Source organism: Oculina patagonica, chromosome 4, assembly GCF_052425735.1.
Source record: "Oculina patagonica isolate OP01 chromosome 4, crgOcupat, whole genome shotgun sequence".
Taxonomy (NCBI): Eukaryota; Metazoa; Cnidaria; class Anthozoa; order Scleractinia; family Oculinidae; genus Oculina; species Oculina patagonica.
In genome coordinates this window covers 59,467,261-59,492,434 of record NC_135761.1, presented here as the reverse complement: position 1 = coordinate 59,492,434, position 25,174 = coordinate 59,467,261, and the positions used below count along the sequence as shown (strand labels likewise).

Sequence of the window (25,174 nt, the reverse complement as noted above, 5' to 3'; positions counted from 1 at the left end):
TGAGCCCCGTAGATCGCCGCATAGTGATGTGATTTTACTGTCATTTTGGAGGCTCCACCGGGGTTTTCAGGGAACAAGGGAAGATGGCCATTAACTCTTTAGGATCATGGGAACAAGAGGGAAATAAAACTGGGAACGCGGGAACAAAAGCATATTTAGGGAACAGGTAACACTAAAATCGAAGAAATACTTTTAGGATACAACCGGTATACAGCACTTCAACACCGCTCCGGATAAATAAGATGATTATTTATTTCCTTCGATATTATATTAAGAATAGTATATCCAAGCTGTACAAAACAGTTGCTTTTGTTAAAACTAAACATCTTAAACTTTATAAAAAGGCTTTTGTAACAAAAATCAGAACTTGTATTTAAATATTTTCACGTACGAACAAAACAAATGCTAACATAGCATTAAACGGAAACATAAGCAGTCGATAAAGGAACAAGCACATTTTCAGTAGCAATACTTCACCGTCAAATATATCTTCATGTTACTTACAAAACCATGATGATTTACGAACTTGAGAAAAAATTTTAGTAACGCTTCGAAAATTTACTGAATCTCTATATTAATAGGCCTTATCAAGGTTTTCGACGCCATCTTGACGAGTAGGCAAAGCGGGTAGAAATTACAGTGTTTGTATGGGAATCCGACGGCAAATATTTTTAACAAAAATTGAATTCTGGACAACTTATGAATTGTAAAGTTAAGACACTAGGAGGCAAAAGTTTTTATTTGCCAAGTTTGAAGGATGTAGCTGGGCTAGAAAGCGTTCAGTTACGTTTTTCATTTCCCATACATTTGTCTATATTTTTTCCCGCGAACAGCGTCAATTATGCGGAAACTCCGCACTTGTTCCTCCAACAAAAGCGGTTTTTATATGTGGGGTATGTAATACTTCGGGAGGCATAAAAAAAATTAAATAAAAGATAAAACTTTAGCTAACGGCCAAGATAATCAAGATAAACTGAGCCTTGACCTTGTTTCTTTACATATCAACAATCCTTGATTGGTCGACTGGAGTGCTATTTTCTAAACAGAGAACAGGCTACACTTATCTTCGTTGAATGACAAGACGACGAGTAAAAATATTTTCTTAAAGCTTTTCTCCCAGTCGTTTCTAAACAACTAAAGCGGAACCGCAATATAAAAAGCTGGAGAAATCGCTCTGCCTTTCTCCAATAATTCTCCATATAGTTTATTTTTCGAGTGATGTGGATGCAAATCTTACTCCATCACTCCAGGTCACGTTATTCTACAAGTCCAGACTTATAGTCAGCTAACAGGCCTAATCGAATGAGGCCGCTTAAAATTTAGGATTAAAATGGTGCTTTTTAGAAATTTGCCGAAATCAGTTGATGTGATTCAATAGTGGTGATAATAAATCTTAATTTTACGAGGAAATTTTACGGGTCGACTTTGGAAATTTTGGTAATCTTCGGCCTTCTAAATCAATTTGGAAAAAGTTACTTTGCTTATTATTTTTATATAGAAAAAGGTAATATATTCTACTCTAGCTACTCTTGAATAAAACTGCATTGTCTAGCTCTTGAATAAAATATACATATGCAAATATTAACTCTAAACTATGGATATAAATGTTACCTTACTGTTTCGGTAGTGAACGTTATCTAAATTTTAAAAATATCTGTTAAAAGTTGCACTAATAGCATTTTCTGTGAACAATTTCTGGTCCCATTTCGTCATATTCCTGCATGGAAATGCACATCTGTGGAAACGTCGATAGCCCAGCGAGCACAGCACTTCCGCTCCATACAGCGTGCTTCCGGTCATCCGGGCTAATGACCCTGACCCGGCCGGGGTCACGTGGATTGACAAGGGTTGTTATTTCCTTGTGAAGGCGTTCACCCAGTCCTGGCAGCATTGTACTTCCACCTGCAAACATTCAAATGTACGTCAGATCGATACAGAACTTTGTCCCTGGAGTAAACCGCCAGAGTACTGTTTTCCCTCAATTTAGTCACCTGCCTCTATCAAGCCCCTAACCCCATTCGGATTCCAGTATGCCCTCCAAGCTCAGTTTCAACTCAAATTCACTTTGTATGGTACATACATTTTTATTTTACAATGCCAAATGAAGCCCCTCCACCCCGCCTTGTCATAACCCGGGGGAAGCTCTTAAAGACCCAAAATAGTGCAAGGAACAATTCACAGCTCGAAGCGAAAAACCCATCAAAATTTAGCCAAAACAGTAATAAGCGAGGTGGCATTACTTCGCTGTTAGTCCACAAACAGACGATGAAGAGACTGTAGATATGCCACTACAAATTCCTATTTGTTATTTTACTTTTTTTAAACACTTTTTGAAAAAAAAATCAACACTTCCAATGTCTGTCTTCACTTGCTCGACAATTCTCCCCCACCTATTTAACGGCTCAGATTCGACCCAATAAAACACCATAGTGATGACGTCGCTCAACAGAGATCCGTGCAGTCTGATTGGCTAAACGAGAAAAACAACCGATCAGATGGATCTTTACAATGTACGTTATGAGTTTGGAATTTTTCAGCTGGAATCTTAGCTGTCTATCTTGGTTGTACACAAACTCGCACCCGAGAAGAGACAACAGTAAGTCAAACCACAACCCTCGTCAAAAGTGTTGGCACGATTTCCAAATTTATTCCTTCTCCCCCCCCCCCCTCCCCTTCTCAATGTTGAGCTCCCGAACGTATTGCACAGACAATCCTTAGCCACAATGGGTTCAACATTGAAAGGGGGGAGGGGACCTCTAAAAAGGTTTACATGCGCCATTGAGAAAGTTTAAGCGTCAAGTATCCGCATTTTCATCTTCTGAGGGTAAGCGTTCCAACTGCTTCTGTCTACAGTTGTAGGTTATTCCTTTATTGCACCTCAATCTCACCTGATAACAAGATGTTTTCAAGCAAGTCCTTCCTGATATCCACGTCGCATTTTCTGATGCAGTTGTAGATGGACTCGTGTATTCCAACAATGTCCATACCAAGCATGCTGGGATTGAATAAAACCTCTGGGCAGCGGAATCGCTCATTTGCCACGCGTATGGACTGACCGTCTGGGAGCTGGAAAAATAGATTAAGCAGTTTAACGTCAACCGTTCATCTCAGAATAAGTGATACAGCTTTCGATCATTTCACTTTAGATCCCAGCCAAGGCGCCAACCGCACTTTGTTTTATTTTTTTACAGAAGAACTACAGAACACATATTATTGCAAGTCGTGTTGAAGCCCGGGTCAAACGAGGATGAGAGCTGACTCTCATGAGAGTTTTCTTAAACTCTCATCGAATATCATCAACTCGGGCCAAACGAGAACGAGAGTCCGTCGAACTCTTACTGACTTGAACACGTTCAAAGTCGATGAGAGCGCACGATAGTCGATGAGAGTTCCATGCCAAACAAAAGTGAAAGTTTGAACTCTCATCAACTCTCATCCTCGTTTGGCCCGGGCTTAATGCACACACGCTTAGTTTGTTTCAAAGCAAGTGTATAAATGTCATTCGTTAAAAAGAAAAACACAGAAATGCATGGACTTTATTCTGGACCCTGGAAAAACGAACAGTTCTAATGACAACTACTGTAGATTTGCTACTAAACTAAAGAAAACCGACAAAAGCCTGTTACATACCATATATAACTCCTCACACTTGACACTGGTCTCAGACTCCCGCATTTCGCGGTCAAAATCAAGTGCCACATACGACAGCTTCTCCTTGATGTCCCGTATAATCTCCATCTCGGCTGTGGTCGTAAATGAGTAGCCCCTTTCCATAAGGATCCTCATCATGTACTTGGTAAGGTCCCTTCCAGCCAGGTCCATTCTCTGGGTAGCGTGAGGGAGCCAGTAGCCCTCATACACCGGGACAGTGTGACTGACACCGTCACCACAGTCGAAAACGGTGCCTAAGTGATGAGAGAAGATTGGTTCTTTCAGAAGGCTTACAATGGGCAATTTCCAACGCACTTTTTATCAACGGTGCTTGAGTTTGAAATTCCCGAAGGTCTCCGAGCAACACAGATATTGCTGAACTTAGCAGTGTGCAGGACGCGTGTCACACATGAACCTCGTAAATGGCCCAGCTCACCATGACTCTCTCGAAGCTCAGTGTTTAGAGCGCCAACTCTGGTCTCGGAGAACCTATCTTTGGTCCCGGAGATACTAGCGATCGGAGCTTCTAAAAACCGTTTTACTAAGTACTTACTACTAACCGGTATCTGGGAGGCCATGGGTTCGATTCCCGTCCGGGACTTTGTCCCACCCTCATGACAAGTAAACATTTCATCTTTAACACTTATTCCCCGAGCTTCAAATTTATCATCTTCATTATTTGTTACACCGATAAACCAAAAAAAAAAAGAAATATAGTTTATCGGTGTAACAAATAATGAAGATGATAAATTTTGAGCTCGGTGAATAAATGTTAATAATGAAATGTTCACTTGCCATGAGCAAGTGTTGGCAATTTACAGTACGGCTTCTCTAGAAAACGTATTCTGACGATTTATCACTTAATTGTGATTAACATCCAGCTTCTCACTACAAAATCAAGCCATTATCAAGCAGCCATGTTATTAGAAAATTATCAATATAAGCACGCTACCGTGATCTACCACTAAATTCTTTGAACAAACATTAAACGAAATGTATCGTATCAGTAAGGAGAGTTAATATCTCGATCACGTTTTACCTGTGGTTCGTCCTGTAGAATACAAAGCCATAACAGCTTGAACAGCTATGTACAGACAAGGAACCTCAAACGTCTCAAACATGATCTGTAGCATGCGCTCTCTGTTGTACTTCGGGTTCATGGGCGCCTCTGTCAGCAGGGCAGGGTAGTCCTGGGACTGAATACGCAACTGGTCGTATGTGTAAGTCCAGATCTACACAATAAGAGACAAGAAAGAGTAGTGAATGAGTATAGCTGCTTAAAAACTCTAATATAGGCAAGTCCAAAACGACAACCCAATGAAGAGTGCCGGATCTTTTGAACACCTGGATCAGTAAAAATCTTGAGATAAGTAACGCACGCACGCTAAGCATAAACCAATTCTTAAACTTTCCTCAGCCAAAGCGAGCACCCACACTCCCCTGCGAGGAGGACTGAATAAACCAGTTTAACAGGTTACATCAACATACCGATTCCATGTCATCCCAGTTGAGAACAATCCCATGTTCCAGCGGGTACTTGAGAGTTAACACACCGCGCATGCCCTGTGCATCATCGCCGATGTATTGATCCTTGTACTCGTGCATCATGGCCTCCTGGGTAATATGAACATCACAAAGACTGGTTAAAGGGGCTATGTAAGTGTAAATTATTGTTTTCTTTTTGTAATGTATAAAAACGGCTACGAATGAGGAAACGAAACGAACGAAATATTTTGTCTCAATTTTTCAAGATGTGTTATCTAGAAAGTTTTTATGACTTCACAACTCACCTGGTGGCGCGGTTTACCGACGACTGCAGGAAAAACTACTCGTGGCTGTGTTTCATTGGAGAAACCCGCTTTACAGAAGCCCGAGCCATTATCGATTACTGCAACAACTCCTCCACTACGCTCCTGCAAATAAATTATGTCTTATTAGAAGAATATCTATCGCTACGTCATTTCAATTCATTAATCGTTCAATCGCTGGGTTGATCGTTCGTTCAATCGTGCGTTCGTTTGATCTTCCGTTCGTTCATTTTTCGTTCTTTGTTCGCTCGCTCTTTCGTTCTATTGCTCGCTCGGTCGTTCGTTCGCTCGCTTGGTCGTTCGTTCGTTCTCTCGCTCGCTTATTCGTTCGCTCGTTCGTTCTTTCGTTCGCTCACTCACTCTTTCGATCTCTAGCTTGGTCGTTCGCTCGTTAGTTAAATAGTTAGTTTGTTCGTTCGTTCGTTCGTTCGTTCGTTCGCTCTCTCCCTCCCTCCCACCCTCACTCGTTTGCTCGTTCTTTTGCTCCCTCGTTCTTGTACTTACAAAGACCACGTTGTGTTCACTCATCACAGGAGCGGCCACAGGTGGCGCGGGGGCACTGGTGCGAACTGACACACTCCACATCACAGGGGCTTTCTCCTCCTCGTCAGAACCCAGTGTCTCTCGGTCTTCCGACGGCGCCTGTGCCAGAATGAGTTTCTGTACCTCTTCTAAATCTTCTGAGCTATCTGAGATGTCCGAGATTTCCGAGTCACTAGAGCCAATAATATCAAGAAGGTCGTCCTCTTCCTCAGTCTTCCTTGAAGAAACGGGTAAATTTGGCCGAGAGAAGAATGGTTTAGAATCTTCTTTTTGGTTCTCGATGGGGCTCTTTTGAGATTCAAGTGTCTCCCCAGTCTTCACGACATCTTCTGGTTGAACTTGATCTGCAGCCTTTTCGTCGTATGCCATCCTTTCGAGTTGCTCGAACTCATCGTCCGAAGCACTTTTCACAAATTCCTCAGGCGACTCTTTCGTCTTGTCCTCTACAGCTTCGCCTTGAGCTTTGTGTTCGTACAGTGCTTTCTCGAGCCTTTCAAACTCCTCATCAGAATCATTGACAGGCTTATCAGCTAACTGCTTACTCTTTTCCTCGGCTTCAATGCGCGCTTTTTCTTCATACAACAATCTTTCAATTTCCTCGAACTCTTCGTCAGAAGATTTTCTCGTCGCCTCCCTGGTTCCCAATCCCTCCTCTTCACTTTCACTCAGCTCGTTCTCAATCTCCCCCAGCCTCGCAACAAGTTTTTCGATATTTGCACTGGTTTCAGAAAGCGCAGTGTCTCCTAGTTCATCATCTTCAAAAGCTCCTCCTTCATTTATTTCGGCCTCTTGCTCTTCACTTCCAAAGCTTCTTTGTGCTTCTAGTTCATCACCTTCCAAAGATGCTCCTTCTTTATTCATTTCGGCCTCTTGCTCTATGCGTTCAAAGCTTCTTTGTGCTTCTAAATCAACACCGACATTGTCCGTGAAATTTTGCCTTTGCTCTTCCTCATTCAAGCTAGCATCAAATCTCTCGATAACATCATCGGAGCTGTCTGACTCAGCATCAGATTTCGCTTCAGTTTTGTTATCAGCAATGGCGTCTAATTCGACAGAATTATACCCCTTGTCTTCCTCTGGCAAGCTCTGCAGATCCATTACTGAAGATTCTTGCTGATCTTCTTCAGCCACATCAATACTATCTCTGGAATATTCAGGCGATGACATATCAATAGCTCCGGACTTAAGCAGCTCTATAAGCTCATCCTCTGGCGATATTTTGCTTTCTTCGCTCACAAAATCACACTGTTCAATGTCTATGTCCTCGAGTTGACTTTCAGTCGGAGACGAATTCCGACCCAGGCTTAATTGGTCAGATTCAGGGCTCTCTCGTTCCAGGCCATTTTCTCTTTCATTCGACACAATCTCTGCATGTTGAGGCGGGTCTTCGTCACATGTTTCGATATCGTCATCAAAATCCTGAAGTTCTTCATTCTGTGGTTCTGTGCTTAATGTTTCTTCAGCCCCGCTAATCTCATCAAGGGCCTCAGAGTTTGTCTGAGATCGGAAATATGATAATCGCTTCTCGCGAATTTCCACAAGCTCATTCTTATTTGCGTCAGGTTCCTAAAAGCGAACACGATGGAAAGAAATTCGTTAGAATTAGTCAGTAGCACAAGCCCCTGGAAACAAATTATCAATGTTGTTCCATCAGGAGTTAACTTTGAGTCTGTTAATCCATGACCTTCCAAACACATCCGCTCGGATGCTCTATGGAAAAATTTATTACTGCTGCACGCTATATCAACGCAGGCATAAGCACATGTACAACGATATACATACTTTGATCCTTGCGTTTTTTTAGTCAAGTCCCTGTATGAGCTTACGCTTGCGCAATGCTTGTATGACTAGATAAAAACAAACATTTCTTTTATAAATATAAACAGTGTTACACAATTCTCTTTTTCACGACCTCTGCTGTTTCTTGAGAGTGATACTAAACTATTTTTCCAAGCTTTCGTTCGACCTGAAAGTGTTATATTACATTTTATCTTCCAATAAATTGTTTCAAATTGCGACTAATGTCTCACCTCGTCCGCTGACCATTCCTGTTCGCGCATCTCAGCCTCCTTTGCTTTAGCGGCTAAATTTTCACGCATGCGCTGTTGGTTCTCTAGCTCGGCCTCCTTTTGCCGTCTGATAAATTCATTCTGTCTTTCTTCTTCTTCTTTCAGCCGACGCTGCTCCTCCATAAACCTTTTCTGCTCTCTCTCAAGACTTGCCTGTAATTCTCTTTGTTCATGTTCTAGTTTCTCCTTAAGTCTCACGACTTCGTGATCGTCAAAACTCGGTTGTTTAACAGTGGCGGGTTTTTGTCTGTTGTGTACATTAGAATGAGACTCCTCTTTATTTGATCCTTCCCGTTCAAGCTGGCCTCTGGGTCTCTCTTCCTGTTGCTTAGCAACCGCTTGACTGACAGATGCCGCTTCTTCTCGTTCTAAGCTTGCATTGTCCACTGGGGCGACTTGAGACTGATCAGCCTCGATTCTGAGCTCATTATTACCAGGCTCCGGAAGTTGTCTGGCCAAGCGGTTGTTGTCAACGCGTTGGTCCTTGTCACGTGTTCTTGTGCCCAGCTCCCTCGGATCTCTCTGTAGATTAGCGCTTTGCAGTGTGTTTTCGTGATAGTCCAGTCTCTGAACAGGGATGTCTCCATTTTGAATACGAACTCCATTAAATGTCTGCGTTTCCTTATCAGTAGAAGGAGGTTTTGTAAATGACGGTGTAGACGCATTTGTAGTGTCTTGAAAGTGATGAGGAACATTTCCTCTGTTTGTACTTGTATCTTGAAATCCAGGAAATACATTTCCAGCGCCTGGCGCATACGAAGGAGAGAAATTTGCAGTATAATGGGGCTGAGAATTTGTTTGTTGGTACCCAAGCCTCTGTGGTACATTCATACCGTTTACAGAGAGACCTGGTGCTACCGGATATCGCACCTGCTGTTGCTGCTGTCGAGGGAGAAACTGCTGGTCGAACTGATAGTAGGAAACTGACGGACTCACATGATTACTGGTCTGCAATGCGTGCAAATTGTATGGCGAGCGAATATACTCCGGCTTGGAGGGTGCCATGCCGTTTTTCATCAACCACTGAACTTCTTGAGGGGATAAAGATTGGAACAAATCCGCGATGGCTTTCTCGATTCTACTGAGCTCCTCTTGCGAGTAAAAATACTGTTCCTCTACATCTTGTCTAACAAGAGCATCGAGTTTCTGTTCGAGAATATGACGCCGACTCCTTATCTGACTCATCCAGTATATTTCCTGCTTTTTTAACAAGCAAAACTGCTGTACCTTGTCCGTTTCTGACACAACTGGGGGCGCTGGCTGAGTTATTTGCGTAGAAATAAACTGCGGATTAATTTGAGGAGGAGTAGAATAATTTTGCTGCATGTACCCGTTTGTAACATTAGGCTGATGCACTCCGTTGTGATAACCGTTGACAATCATTCCAGGTGAAGAGTGAGTTTCGTTTGAGCGTGAAATATTTGGAGATTCTGTGGAATAATAATCATATTTTAACGGTGACGTATCGTCTTCACTATCCCTCAGCAGTGCCACCTCGCTTAGTAACCCCGCCACTTCACGGTCCACTGAATCGTCCGATGTTAGTTCCGGTCTAGCAGTCGAGTGTGCAGGACCGGAAATCAAATGACCTGAAGTAGACATTTTGTGATCTTTTGAACTGGGCAATCGCCTATTCTGACCATTTTGACTTGCAGATGGGTCTGCCAGCCTTCTATCGCTAGGATAATGCTCACCGTTCGTTATAGAGCCGTTCACGTGGTTTGCATTCAGATCTCGCAAATCAAGAGGTGGAACAAGACGTTCTCTAATCGCCTGAAGTTGTCTGAGTTCTCTTTCAAGCTTGATCTGCTCCTGAATCAAGTGATCCATGTTACTCGACGTATCTTGCGCTTTCTTGAGCTTCTTTCGCTCAGGTTTTTTAGGAGCAACTTTTTTTACAACTACTTGAGTGTCTGCCGATGATGTCGAGAGCACATCCTCATTTTGTGCCTGTCGCGCGTGCGGCTGCTTGTTTCCTGACCGTGTATCCAAGCTCTCTTTTGGTTCCCTACCGTTGCTCTGCCTGAAGTATCTTCCAGGTTCCCCGGGTGGACAAGTCTGGCTCAAGAAGTCCTCTTCCGCAAATCTTTTTCCACTTTTAGAGTAGGACTGGTACGAATCTAGTGTTTCAGTCATAGGCCTGCGTTGCGAGCCGCTGTACTGCTTTTGTTCCGAGTCCCTCGCGGTACCGTTTATTGCCGAGGCAGGTCGGCTCGTAGGGGGTGTCGGGAGAATGAGATTTTCTTGTGATACAGAGCGGTCACGTGGCTTTGTGTAGCGTGATACATCATTATTGGTTATTCTCGCAGGAGAGTCCTTGATTCTACTGTACTGATGGTCAGCTTCAGCTTGACTGGGAGACTTCCTGAAATGTAAAAACAGTAGAGAGGTCTAATTCTGGTAGCAAACAGCTATTCAAAAGAAGAAATTTAAAACCTTTATAAGCGAAGGTTTAGATATACATTAGCCTGCAATTCAGGCGTATTTTAGCGAGCGAGCTCATTATGATCGGGCAAGCGCCATCTTTTATTTGAACTCAAGAGAGGCTTGGAGAGAGATTTAAAAGCACCCTACAGAGTAAATACGCGAACAAAATTATCCAACGCTCGCCCATCACAAAAGCCTGCATCGCAGCCTAGATATACTTAAGCAAATGAAAAAAAAAAAGATAAAATCGAACGACATTTCGGAGTCGTCATGACACCATTTGCAATGTCACACAAAAAGTTTGGCTCGGATTGAGTCAGTCTGATTGGACATCTAGAAATGGTGACAGTTTTTGATAAAAAAAATATAGAGACGTGTTCCGTTCATCAAGTTTCAACTAGTCGAACGACACTAAAAAACTGCCAAGTAATTTACCATAGCGCACGCCGGTCGAAACATTATTCAAGGTTTCTCGAACAAAAAATGTTTTAAACAGTCTTACATCACACAAAGTAAAACAATATAAACATCTCAATTTGGTGACGTTATCCTCGAACCAGTTCGGAACAGGCGATAAAAATTTTCAAACCTTGTCGTTCTTCCAGGGCCATCCGCTGACCTCTTGTCCCCAGCTCTTTCTCTTCCTCTTCCGAATTCAACCAAATGAGTCTCGCGGGCTCGTATAATTTTCTCCAGTTCTTTGCAACGGTGCGTCAGCAACTTGGCCTGGTTCCTCTGCTGAGTATCCGGGACTTTATCCAGGAATGCTTCCAAGTAGAGAAGCTCCTTGGGGGAGAGGGGTGGGAACTTGACAAGAAATCTTGATAATCTGTTTTCGTATTGCTGTAAGTCGCGTTGAGAAGCGGGAGAAAACATGGAGCTGTTTGACGTCGCATTTGAAGGCCAGAACTCTGCCGCTTTGCTGTACCACGTCTCCGCCTGCAGAAATCAACGCCACAAGAAATAAATTAATTCGTGGTTAAAGAAGCTTCGTCACGTACAACGCGTCTTGAAAAGTTTGTTATTCGTAATCCGTCTTAATCTTCGTCAGTTGAAACCATCATTGGTTATTTTCGCGTTTTTATTACTCCGTTGGAGTTTTTCTACCTTAGGAAACTATGATTTTGAAATTTCCTACAAATTGGACGTAATCAGAAAAATGACTTAAAATATCGCGACATTGCTCCTTCAATGCGTACAGAACTGCTCAGAAATAAGTGAACCAAAAAAAGCGTGTTCAGACTAGGAGTAAACTAGTTTGCGTACAAACTCAACAATTTATTGAGTCATTTGAGAGTCGTGAAACCAAAACCAAAAAGCGTTACGTGTTGCAAAACAAAAGGCCGTACGGAATAAGATTCCGTTTTCACATATCTTAATTTGGGTATTTGAGGTAAATAACAAACACGAGAGACAGTGTTTAATCGGGATATCCAAACACCGAGAAGAGAGTTGAAAATACGACGCGCAGCGGAGTATTTTTGATGAAATTCGAGGTGTTTGGATAGCCGATGAAACACTGTCTCGAGTGTTTGATGTATCTTCTCAATAAAAACAAAAACTATGGAGTAAACGGAAAAATCAATCATAAAAATCTATGGTAATTAAGACCAGGTTTCCAAACCTCCTTTACGGTTATGAAGATCAGAAAAGCACTTAATCCAGACATCTGCCTCTTTGGTATCATAACGGAAGCCAATCATGCCAAAATAAGGCAACACTGTCTAAACAAGTTCAACCTCGGCTTTTGTCGAACTTTACCTTCTTCAAAAGATTGTAAAAGTTGACAGCATCTTCCAGCCACCTCTTTATGTGCTCCACTTTACTGCTGAAGTTTGTTAGGTCTGTCAACAGAACTTTAGAAGCAGTTTGAAGCGGTCTTTTGTCTCGCAGAGTTTTTGTGCTCATTTCGTTGGCCCGTTCGGCTAACTCTCTGCCCTGGGTTATTACTTCCTGCAAAGTGTAACCGGAAATAGGTTGAATACAGGCAGCAGAGAACATGGCGTGTGGAAACAAGAGTTTTTCGCAGTTCTTGTTTGTATTCCTGTTTGTTTTGGAAAAGGAGGGGATTGTTTTTGTTGTTGTTGTTGTTGTCGCAGTAGTAGTAGTTGTTGTTTTGCTAAAATCTGCAGTACAGTAGTTTGCACATACATGTAGCTTACCTGCCATTGTAAAGCCCAAGATTTTCACTTCGCGCTGTGTTTGGTCATAGCCACGTGAAAATTGCAGACACTTCCTTAAAAAGTTACCCACGAATTTCTATGGTTTAATGCAATAAACCACTTGCAGGGTCGAAAAAATACTAAAAATAAGTGTCTAATAAGAGCCAAACAAACTAATTTTATGTTATTTTTCTTACTATCTGAATTTTGTTAGCCAATACCCCATGCAAAAACTTATACAACAGAGTAAACATAATTGACGTACAAATATTGCTATACCTTCGCTAGTGGATAAAACTCGCCGTCAAACTTTGCTTTGCTTTGATTGGCTGATCGAAGGGAATTAGCACCTTTGGAGAATTTGTCTAACTGATCTTCTGCATCTCCACGAATCCACTTCACCAACTGCAATGATACAAAGACATGTAATTATTAACTGTTTTAGTCGAAATCTCATTTTCCCTTACTCGCTTAAAAAACGCTTTTTAAAAAAAAAAAAATTCGTGTAACTTAACCAAATGCATTCTCGTCCCCATAGCCCTTTTGTTTCTCTTAGCCGGGCTCTGGAGACACAGGATTTCCAGTCCTAGATTCTAGGACTTCCAGTCCTCGTGTATGCAGTCATGATGTTTCAAAAGAATGTATGAGAGAGTCGTTACTTTTTGACTTTCGTTTAGGAATTCTTTGTTCAAAAAAATTTGAATTAATTCAAAAATCTTATGTCCCCAGAGCCCTTTGTTTTCTCGTGCCGAAACGAAAGGGCTATGGGGAGGAGAATGTACCAAATGTTACTTTCTACACTCACCCGACTCAGGTTTTCTCTCAATTCATGGACGTCGTCGGGTTGGGAACTAGTTACAACTGGTTGTGATGTCATTTCTCCTTTCCAGGCCTCGTCAAGTTGTCTCTTAGCTTGGATGAGTTTGTCGCGGTATGGTTTGATTGTTTCCATCATAGGTGCGTACACTGGTTTCTTGGACATTATTGAAAATGTCCTGTCATGTTCCGGTCTGAGTGACAGCTCATTTAAATGGTTTCCCTCCTCGAGAGCAGCATCAAGGGATAGGTCACTGAGATTTGCAAAAAGAAAAACGGAAAATGTTTTCACTTTCTGTAATAAGCTATCGATAAACAAATCAGTATTTACGATACCTCGAAAATTTCCTCGTCGGTCTTGAAATATATTTGTTTCTGACATCAAAATTGATTCCTTGACTTTTTCCAGCTCTCTGATGTAAACTAAATGGAAATTTCCCTCGCATGCAGAGCTTTGGTAAACGAACCAGAAAAGTATGGCCAACACAGTAGGTGCCGTGTAAGAACACACGAAAGCGATTCCCAAGTTACTGCTCGCCGATTCAGCAGAATAACACAAAGGATTTTTTCTGCCCAATCGGGAGCCAGCATTGACAGGGCCGTTTGAAAATGGTCTGGAGAGACTCGTTGCCCAGGGGCTCTTTCCGCCGTTCTTGAAAACTTTTGCCGCTACGATTTCTGACTGGTTTATTCCTTCGTTTCGCCCCCCTTACTATTCCTGGGTCTCTGAGGATGAGTTTGTTATAGCCTCCCATGTAGTCCTTTATAGGAGCGATCGTGTTTCACTCCTCACCCCTAAAAATGACTGCATGGGAGGCTAAGTTTGTTAATTAATACCATGCATAGAAAGGTGCCTGGGGTGTGGTGCGATAAGGGAAGAGGGGGAGGAGTTTAAAGGGTGGATACGCGCTTATTTAATTTTACGCGCCTCAAGTGCGGCGCTTATTCGAGGGCGGCGCTTATTTAAAATTTGAACGCCACAAAGAATCTGACCTTTTACAGGAATTGAAAATAGCGTCTTTTGATTGTCAGTATTCGTCTCTTGCTGAAGAGAGAAGTGGTGCTAGCTGTCCTGGCAAAGTCCGCGGCCCTCACAACATTTACAGAACTACGTATTGTAAGAATGTTGGATAGAAAAACTAATGTGCGAGCGGTTAAACAATCACTTTTGATGGAAAGAAATGTCCAAGTTTGTTTTAGAGTTGCTTTGTAGGACTTGTAGCGTTGTTTTAAGTTAAACAAAATTCCTCGAATAAGCGCCGCAACGGGACTGCAGCGCTTATTCGGGGGCGGCGCTTATTAACTTTTTTTGTCCCAAATGCGGCGCTTATTCAAAGCGAGGCGCTTATTCGGGGGCGGCGCCTATTCGAGTAAATACGGTATACTACCGTGGTACCTTATCCTCAAAACGCTGTAAATTAAACATTGACTAACAGTGACTACAGTTTATCAACAAAACATTCATTTAGCCATTTCATCAATCCATTACCGTTTAATCTGCACCCTTTTTGTCTCTGTTCTCTGAAGGACCAGATCAGAACCTGATGAGTCATTCTTTGTTTGCATTCTTTTTAGCGACTTCATTTGCTCCACAGCTTTGGGAAGGTGGCTGGTGACGTAGTCAGAGGTAAAATAGAATTCTTCCAGTTTCTAAATTAATTAAAAAATACATATCAGAGATGGTTTAACTTTGGATATACCAGTAAGGGAAAGCATCAACTATACACTTTTATTATCCAACTCTGTTTCGTAGAGTACAAATAACCTGTGAAATCGTGCGGAATATCGCCTGATACTTAGCCGACGAAGTCGTAGGCCGAGTTGGCTAAAATCAGATGATATTCCGCAAGATTGAGCAGGATAATTGATTAATTATTCAGCAAATTGTCAACCAAACACATTTTGCAGATTAAAAAAAAACTGTATTTATGCACTGCTTTACACGACTTCGGACGAATCTTCGCAACCTACGTATATATACAGCGATTCTACACACTTAAATATCTAATAAGATATATGCATTCTTTATGTAAATAAACGAACTGTAAACAGAAATCTTTGATACAAAACATTGTACGCCAGCTTCTCGTGAAAAATCTTTTTCGTGAAAAATTTCAGTTTTGTGAAAAATTTCAGTGACTCTCCAGATAAACGAGACCCGTCTTTAGATTAACGAGATGAGAGGTGGAAACTTACATTTGAGCGGTACTGTCACATTTACCTTTAACATACTCAATGGTGGATAGAGGCACTGTGAGAGTTAGGTTTCTTGCCACACTTTTAACAAAACACAACCATCGCCAGTGCTTGAACCCAGATCTACATGTTGTAACATACCTTATTCTTACTAATTTTCGCGATTTCAATGTAATCGCGGAATTTAGTATGCGCGAAAGAAACATAGTGCGAAATTTGTACAGGCGAAAATTAATACCTACCATATTATAAATCAAAACAGCAAAAATATTAAATGCTTGGAACTGCAACTATCTACCTTCAAATATATCTTTCCGTCTTGTTTTTGACAAGCACCCTTTCTCTGATAACTGTTTCGAGCTTGTAAATCGGCCAAAACCTCTTTAGTACAGTCTCTGTTTGCAGACTCCTTGTTGTTACATTGAGCCAGACCTTTGTATATTTCTAGCAGTTCCTTAGTGTTTAGACTACTTATCCACGAAACACTGACAAAATCGCAAAATTTAATACACTTCACTCTAATTTTTCTTGCAATCGCGAAAATTAATACTTGCAAAATTCGGTTCTTGAATTTTCGCGAAAATTAGTAAGAATATTAAGGTAAATTAAGGTACCTTTTGCAACCTGATCCATGCTTTATGATCATAAGGGAGTGTTCCACCAAATGAAGGAGTCAGCTGACTGGCTTCTATGTAGGTTAAGAGATCGGAGGTGCCTTTTACCAGAACAGTCTAAAAATAAATCCACACAGTCAGTACTAGCTTCAATTCATTGCCTGAATGTGTAACACGAACTCACCCATTTCTGACCCAAAATTATAAGATTCGAATCAACAAGTTCTTGGACGTCGATTTTGCTATAAACGTTAACGCTAGTAAAATAAAGAACGTCAAGTTCGGTGTTAGAATAAAATTACATGTGTAAATATAGCAAAAGCGCTAAAAATATGTACATACAAAAAATACACAATAAGAAAAAAAAATGGCTAAAAATGGCTAAAAATAACTTTGTGCAAATGACATGTAAAGCTGTAAAAATATAATTAAAAAGCGTATAAAGAAGACGACGGGAATAAGAACATTAAAAAAATATAACTAAACAAATGATTTTGCGCGAAGCGAGTCGCTCTGTTTGTTAAGCTTTGGCTTCAGACGTCATATCAAAAGCATCTAAAAAAAAATAAACAGTCAAGCAATTAAAATCTTAAAATTCTTTTCGATATTATCTACAATCATTGACAAAACCTCGGCGCAGTTGCTGTTTTTCTTACTTAGAACACGAAAAAGTTAAGTAATTTCCCCTCTCCCCCTTTGCAATGTTGGGCAGCATGCAAAAAAATAATGCCTTCAATTGCTGCTTACTTTTGCTCACAAACTGAAACGCACTACATGGGGAGTTTGGGCACATTGTACTATCCAACATTTAAACAGGAGGATGGGGGCGGGTGGGCCAACGGCTTTTGTCAATGATTATAGCTCCTTTCCATGTTGTTCTTTAATGTGACGTCCGACGGCCGATCCTTTGTGTTCTCCGATGCGCTGGTGTACGTGTCGGCACGAATAGCCGACATAATCTGCATCGCACAGATCACACTTAAAATATTAAATACACAGCGCTTTGTTGGCTTACGATGGGCGGCTTCTGTTCCTTCACTTTAATTGGGTCTTTGATCTTTCTGCTGGTGAAAACAGGACGGATCTCGGTGTTTATCTTTTGGCTGAGATCATTTAGTTGTCTGCGTAATGAGTTTGCTGCTTTTTGGTCCTTGTCCAGCAAAACGACTCTAATAGGAACTTCCTGTGACTATAGAGGCCTGCTGCTGTTGAGGACACGCATTCCCCGTTACAACTTTCGCCTCGACTTATTGTCGGATAGTGGTTTCTACGAGGGATTCTGGATATTGTTAACTAGCAAAGGTCTCTTTAAGTCGTTCACATTCTTGATGGAAAAGCTCCCATCCTCCCAGTTCGATTAAGTACTGTTCTGAGTAGTGAGTGATATAAGACTTCTGGAGCCAAAGCTCAACAAACAGAGCCACTCGCTTTGCGCAAAATTATTTGACATGTTTAGTTAAATTTTCAGGTATTTCAATGTTCTTATTCCCGTCATACGCTTTTAATTATATTTTTACAGCTAAGCATGCCATTTGCACAAAGTTTTTTTTAGCCATTTTTTTCTTTTTATTTTTATTGTCTTGTTTGTATGTAACTTATTGTTACTAATTTTCCCGGGACTTTAATTTCGCGACTTTCGCGATTTCCAAAAAATCGCGAAATTAAAGACCAGCGAAAACTTATTTTATTATGTTAATTACCTTTTTTGGCCAAATCGCGAAAATCAAGTCCCGCGAAATATGCCCGTTCCATTTTCGCGAAATTAAGTTCCCGCGAAAATAAGTAACAATTAGGTACATATTTTTAGCGCTTTTACTATATTTACACGTGTAATTTTATTCTAACACCGAACTTGAAAATGACCGTTGAACGGTCGAAATGTCGTTCTTTACTAGCGTTAACTTTTATTGCAAAATTAAAAGTGACATTAAACCAATTACAACAAGGCGCCCAAATGTGTGACCACTTTTAATTTATTCACATTCTTCCGTGCAGATTTAATCCAATCAGAAGTCAACTGCAAGCTATCCACGGCTTTTGATTGGATTAAATCTGCACGAAAGAATGTGAATAAATTAAAAGTGGTTACACATTTGGGCGCCTTGCTGTAATATGTACAATTTTAGATGCACTTTCCTAATCTAGGTATGATTGGATAAATAATTAATGGAGTACTAAGGTTAACAAGAGACTCTCCATGGATCTGGCCTAGTTAGCGCATGTAAAAATTATTAAAAAATGCTATATTTAGAGAGGAAGCCATATCAGCTCTAGCTGGTTTTTCACGTGGGTCCTCTATCAAGGGGGAATTGGAATTTGGAAATGTTGGTGTAGATCTGTGTAGAATTTGTTTGGTAGACCTCATAAAGAAAGAAAAAAGTTTACAACAAGTGACAATTTCTTGGGATGAATCTTTCATAGAGGACATAAACGTAAATACAGACTTGCTATGCAATAATTGTTTAACCTGGAAATTGAGCTGTCCTTTTTCCTGTCTGGAGTGAATCTCTTTGGCCAAATGCTTCTTCACTTGTTTGTACTCAGGTGAAATGATGTACAAGCTTTGGATTGATCTGCTTTCATTCTTATTTTACAAAACAAAAATGAAAAAATAAAGGCTCTTTAAGTATTTTTTTTTCAATGAGATACACCAATGTATCACCAATGAAAAGAAACATACAGTGTACTGGCAAACCATACTTCTATGGATCTAAATGACAAATTAATCAGCTTTATTTTAACCAAGAATTTCTCCAGGGCATTAGAATTTAAAGCTACAAACAACTGAGACTAACTTTGAAAACTGTTCAGTCTAACAGTATTTCCAAAACAAAACCCATATCACAATCCAATTTAATTTTCTTCAATTGTTGTCTATCTTCTTTTGTATTTGCAATGTTATTTAAATGTTCTTTCACTGTTCTTAGTGTTTTTTTATATTTCACCCAATTTGGTTGCCATTTTCCAATGTCTAATCTGTGACACAACTCCTTTAAGTATTTTTTTTTTAAAAAAAGAGACATTACCAATAATGAAGACATTGACATGATTACATGTACATGTATGTCAAGATGTCACAAACCTGAAACATTTGAATCAAACCCACAACATGAGAAACAATGTCAGCTGCCCTGGAGTTGCGAAAGTCAAGAAGAAATGAGATGCCAGCCTCTTTATACCATGACCTAAAACACAAAAGTTATCTTGTAAGCATGGGATAGAGTCACAGCATTCAGACTGTTTTTCCTCTATCATGTCAACTGTTAGTCAGTTTAAGCTCAAATAACATGACACATACATGTATATTTAATTGCCAAACCTGGAAAGAAAAGCAAGGTATTTCAGCAGCCTAATTACATCAGCTTGGTTCAACTGGACAAGATCAGGGTAACGCTGGGACGGCAGCGTCACTAACGGGTGTCCTTGTAAATCACAACCACCTGTAGAGAAAAAAACAAAAAAGCAATTTCCAAATAACCTAGCTGCACTATAATAAGTCATGAATGCTTTTAGATATTTTAGTCTAAGAACCATGCTACAACTCATAGCTAGCTGGTGCCATTGCTGTGCTGGTAGCAGGTCATGTCGCCCCATTGCACAGTTGCCCCAAGTTATGTCGCCCCAATCCAGGTCACCTCGCCTCAAAACTGAAGTTATGTTGCCCCGAGTCTTGTACATATAGTTGTCCGAATGTTTGAATAAATAGGATGTTTTAACTTACCGTAAAAAAAAACCCGGAGATAAGCCGCACCTTTTTTCCAAAAATTTTCGCTCGAAAGCAGGGGTGCGGCTTATCTGCGGGAACATTTGGAAAAGGTGCCGTTAATTTTCGTTAACTGATGCTAATTTATGGAAAATTATGTAAATTAAAAAACATAAACCTACAAGAGAGTACCGGTCATTGCTTTTTCAAGTTTGGCAGCTCCTATACTGTTTGCAGTGTCGACAATGGCCTACAGTACCGCTCAAATGTAAGTTACCACCACTCGTCTCGTTTCTCGCGAGACGCGTCTCGTTTCTCGCGAGACGAATCTCGTTTCTCTCGAGACACTTCTCGTCTCTCGCGAGAGTCAGTGAAGCGTTCAGTATGGAATATATTACTCGCAAGAGGCCGTATTCATATTGTATCAAAGATTTCTGTCTGTAGTGCGTTGCCAAATCGATGAAACTGAAATTAAATGTATCAACAAAGAGCTCAATGTCGGTGAAGTCTCACTTGACAGTTGAACAAATGCAACAGAAGGCAAAAACTTTGTACTTGCAGTGCACTCGCGAGAAACGAGACTCGTCTCGCGAGACGCGTCTCGTTTCTCTCGAGACGGAGTCTCGTCTCTCACGAGACGCGTCTCGTTTCTCGCGAGACAGTGGTAACTTACATTTGAGCGGTACTGTATAACTTTAAAATATTGATACTTTTACGAGCAAGAAAATACCACAAGTATTCACGAGTAAGATGGCCAATTGTTTCTTTCTCATTTTGCACTTTGATGAAAAATTTGTCGAACTGATTACGAAACTCTCTTTATGCAACAAGTTTATCTCCAGTAGATGGCTCCCAAATCTCTTTAATTTGTCAATATCGCCATCTTACTTTGTTTCGACTACATGATATGAGTTGTTTTGGCTATATCAAAATCCAAAACGCGGTCAGTATTACACAGTGATAAACAAACATCAATTTATTCACCATGCTTTAAGCAATTTAGACTTACATAAGATCAGAATTAAATTCGCCTTTTTCCTTAATTTACACGAGTCATACCAGAAAGAATAATCTGAAATTCAGGCTACTGAAACTCAAGATTTACTTGCATGTGTCTGAAATAATCATTGATAACATGCACTTGCAGTGGGATCATGCTTTCAAGTGATTAGGGCGAGCAGAAGTTTTAAGTTTGGTTTCTACCAAATGAATTTCATTCTTAAAACTCATCAATTACCGTCTTTCTTGGACAGTTTGTGGTCAATACTTGTAGGTAAGTAAATGGAATTACTGTACAGTAGCTCTCGAGCTCTGCAAACTTATAATACTGTCAAATGTTGAGGATTATATTTCATGCACTCATGGTGGGCACGAAACACTTGTACATGATGTGCGATGATATGATGAACACCTCGATTTTCACCAAAAACACCCCAATGAATGTTGTTGTAATATTTTAACTCTGTTCTTGGTGTTTGTAAATGTTGTGATGAAGCACTGTCTCTCATGTTTGAAATGTTCAATTAGTTAATTACCTGAAAGAACAGCAATCTCTGATAAAATAAGGCCATCTTCAGGCATATACAGTCTCTTCTCTTTAACCTTTGACCTTGAACCCATCACCTACAGTCACAAAATAAAAATATATATTATATATTTTTAAGAATCTGCGACACTTAACTTTAATTACAGCATGACCCCACCAAAAAACGGGTGCTTGTTTCCAGATAAGTAACTTATATATCATGTACATGCATGCTTATTACCTAACCTAAAATTGTTTTTGGTCCGGAATTTTTGAAACGTTTATTTTTTCTTCCTAAATATGCAATTTATAATTCAACTGTCATTATGAGACATTAAAACTTAATAAAAAAATTCCAAACCAATAAAATGAAAATTTAAATTGCCAAAGTTCATCTTCATTTAAGTAAATAATAAAGATGGTAAATTTTAAGCTCGGTAATAAATAATGAAGATGAAATATTCAACATGGCACGAGCATGGGACAAAGAAAAAAATCTGAGTCCCTGACGGGAATCGAACCCATGGCCTCCCAGATACCGGTTGGGCGCTCTAACCAACTGAGCTACCAGAGACTCGTGGTGAGCTGGGCCATTTACTAGGTTGATAAGTGACATGCGTCCCACATACCATACATATGTACCCACGGTTGAATAGCCGGCAAGCAGGCTCTCTGTGGAGAGGCTGCTCAATGGCTAACAGTTGAAATGCAGTGTCCCACAGTTGAATAGTTGAATAGCCAGCAAGCAGGCTCTCTGTGGAGAGTCTGCTTGTTGGCTAACAGTTGAAAAGCTACATGTATTACGGATAGTACTGCCTGATGTACCAAGACATTTTCACTCTAATAATAATAATTTAACATCTTAAATTCAAAATAATAACAAAAAAGTTGATTCACGTACATGTACTGCAGTGTACATACACTGTACTACATTCCAGTACTTAAAAGTGCTGGGATGAAGTACAGTGTACGTACACTGCTCATGTTCTCCAAATTAACCAACATGTGGCTGTTCATGTTCAGTGTTTACAACAAATCACCTACACTGTATATATTGGGGGAACTCTACCAAGTTGAATGTTTCTGTACATCACACCGTGGCCATATTTTCAGTAAACATTACTTGTTTACTAAAAACTTAGTGGGAGAGTTGAAGCATCATGTACATTGTGTATGCTCACTAGAGTTTGTTTTGAGCACATTATAGCCTGACTGAAGTAGCATGCACTTGATAAACTCACTTTATCTTGATAAAATAGTCACAGCAGACAACTTTTATGATGTACACATTCAGTGGTATCTAATGATCAAAAAATAAATTACTGCTCCTGGATAATTAAATTTAAAGAATTCGCTTTGAATGCACAGCAGTATAGTCCAACTGAGCATGTCACAACAGGTGGCCATGTTGTGGTTTGAAAGGCAGCCAAGATTATTTGTACCATTTTGAAAAAAGAATACAGCCTTGCTATTAAAAAGAGATCCCGAAGTAGTCTGCAAATACAACCACTTCTGTACATGTATGTGCGAAATGCAAAAAGAGATGTCTGTGATTCGCGAAATTTCATACATGGCGTAAATGCTGGGTCTCCAAGGTGGAGTTGTAAATAAGCCTGTAGGAATTTAAACATATACAATAAAGCTGTAGGCATAAACATGTATATAATGTCAAAATACATGGCTGTCAAAAGTATTAATTTAAACGATTGCTTAGAGATCCCATGTTAAAATAAACTGCACAAGTCAGATAATGCAGTCCACCAGCCATGTTTGAAAATAAATGCAGCCTGGGCATTTCATGGGTTCGTTTACTGTGGGGGACTCAGAATTTTTCTTTGTCCCACACTCGGCATAAACATTTCACATTATCAAACAGTCATTTGACCCCCTGTATGTAAAGATACAGTAACGTTCTGACATTTTTGAGATCATTTTTGTCTGAGATCAAAAAATTAAAAACAAGTGGTCTGTTTTTCCTGATAAAAGAGCATAACCCAAAACACTGTCTGTCTGCTTATACTGAAAGATGTCTACAGCAACTTTCAGGGAAGAAAAAAATAATGCACCACTATAAAATTAATCTTAATTAAAAAATTAAATTTACTAGATCATGCGTAACGTACAAACCAGCTATAAAATAGCTTACAATTGCTAGCATATACATGCTAATCTTCCTCAATTTACGAAAAAAAAACATTCATTCGTCACTTAATGAGGAGACTGGTATAACATTACGGAGCAATTAGACATGTTTTATCAGCATTTTGAAACTCTGCTCTCATTAGATACCGTGACGACCTACCGCAATGCCTAACAAAGCACGTCCTAGCTAAAACATCATACACAGAAAAGATCTTTGACACAGTGAATTAAAGTGCAAATTTGTTTGACTCAATAACAAGCTAAATGATATTTACTATAACAAATTCAATAATTACATGAATAGGATGAATTGGATAATACAAAATGGATGATCAAACATTCTCTAGATAATTTCTAGATCACCGGTTAAATGATAAATTTCTGTGAGGTAAAGCGTTTATAACATGTAACATTTCAGCTACTGGAATATTTTCGAGCTTTCATCTTAGATATGCGAGTGATTATAGTTTGCTGATATAAGCGTTCAATGAAAATAATTTGCTTATGGACAGGTAATGATATTTGGCGTATATTTGGCATGTATTACCTTCTAGTCCGAATAAAATTCTCAGAAGAGAGCACAGCGCTACCATTCATGTCAAACGGTAGAAGATTCACCTTTACATGCAAGCTCACATGTATCTTTGAATGACGTGACTTACCGCCTAAATCTCAAAATGCGATGTTCCTTCCTTCCATGTCAAGACCTTCCCGCTGATTAGTTTTGAGGTAAAACATGATCGGATTTGAGCACAAACAAGCTTCAGCACTGCTAGTTTGGCACGCAGAGTTCCAGAGTTTCGAAATTCGGCGATTTTGCGATCCTTGCTCGAAATTCAGAGAGATCAAAGGCGTTTACCAGCGCCTGACGCATTACAAAAGACGATTCATACAAGCTGTCAGAAAGTGATGACTTGAAATATGTCCAAAAACTCTTAAAACAACACTAATTACACACGAAGCGATCCGAACAACCAAGCGGTATGCAAACCGCTTTGTTGTTTGGGTCAAAAATATTCTGTCCGGGGTAGGGTAGAGTACTCCTTGGTAACCGAGCTTTTGCGCCTGACGAAATATTGCATTTCGCAATCGCAAAGCGGAAAAATCAAATACGGGTAAATTTGCGTACATTACAACACGTTTTAGCGTCGTTTTATCGTTTCTAGTTCAAGATTCGAGAAACGTTTATGGAGGGCAAAGGCGTGAAGGGAATACTGGCCCGATCTTCGTTCTTGCTGCAGTATTTCAATCCTTCCAATGCTAAGGGAAAGAGGAATGTCGTGATTTTGTGTTATGCCATGGGATTCATTGGACTTCACGCGATTTGGGCACACGCGAAACGCGACAGGACTGTTGTTATTACTGATGAAAACACAGAGATCCAAACTGCAAGCTGAGAACAGTGACATTGGCAACAGAGATTTAATGGATATATGGACAAATGGAAAATACAAGAACGCTACGTTGCAAATTAAATTTCGGGAACTCTATCGCAATCAAGATGAACTTCAAGGATGC

General features: G+C 40.1%; 1 protein-coding gene across 2 annotated transcripts; it reads right to left on the bottom strand.

Moving 5' to 3' along the window:
* Positions 1–1,017: 1,017 nt before the first annotated feature.
* LOC144650950 (uncharacterized) lies at positions 1,018–24,642 on the bottom strand. Of its 2 annotated transcripts, XM_078510793.1 has the most exons (20): positions 24,319–24,642; positions 21,525–21,612; positions 19,606–19,726; positions 19,369–19,471; positions 18,754–18,870; positions 16,287–16,403; positions 14,966–15,126; positions 13,466–13,730; positions 12,940–13,065; positions 12,260–12,451; positions 11,088–11,437; positions 8,033–10,436; positions 6,836–7,568; positions 5,964–6,757; positions 5,442–5,564; positions 5,140–5,265; positions 4,691–4,883; positions 3,631–3,905; positions 2,889–3,066; positions 1,018–1,902 (listed from the first exon to the last, which is right to left on the bottom strand). In XM_078510793.1, the coding sequence occupies exons 2-20, from the start codon at positions 21,607–21,609 to the stop codon at positions 1,670–1,672; spliced, it is 6,696 nt and encodes a 2,231-aa protein (XP_078366919.1). In that variant the 5' UTR covers positions 21,610–21,612; positions 24,319–24,642; the 3' UTR covers positions 1,018–1,669. The 2 variants fall into 2 exon arrangements, with proteins under 2 accessions (XP_078366919.1, XP_078366918.1); XM_078510792.1 differs by having other exon boundaries at positions 5,964–7,568.
* Between the last annotated feature and the right edge of the window lie 532 nt (positions 24,643–25,174).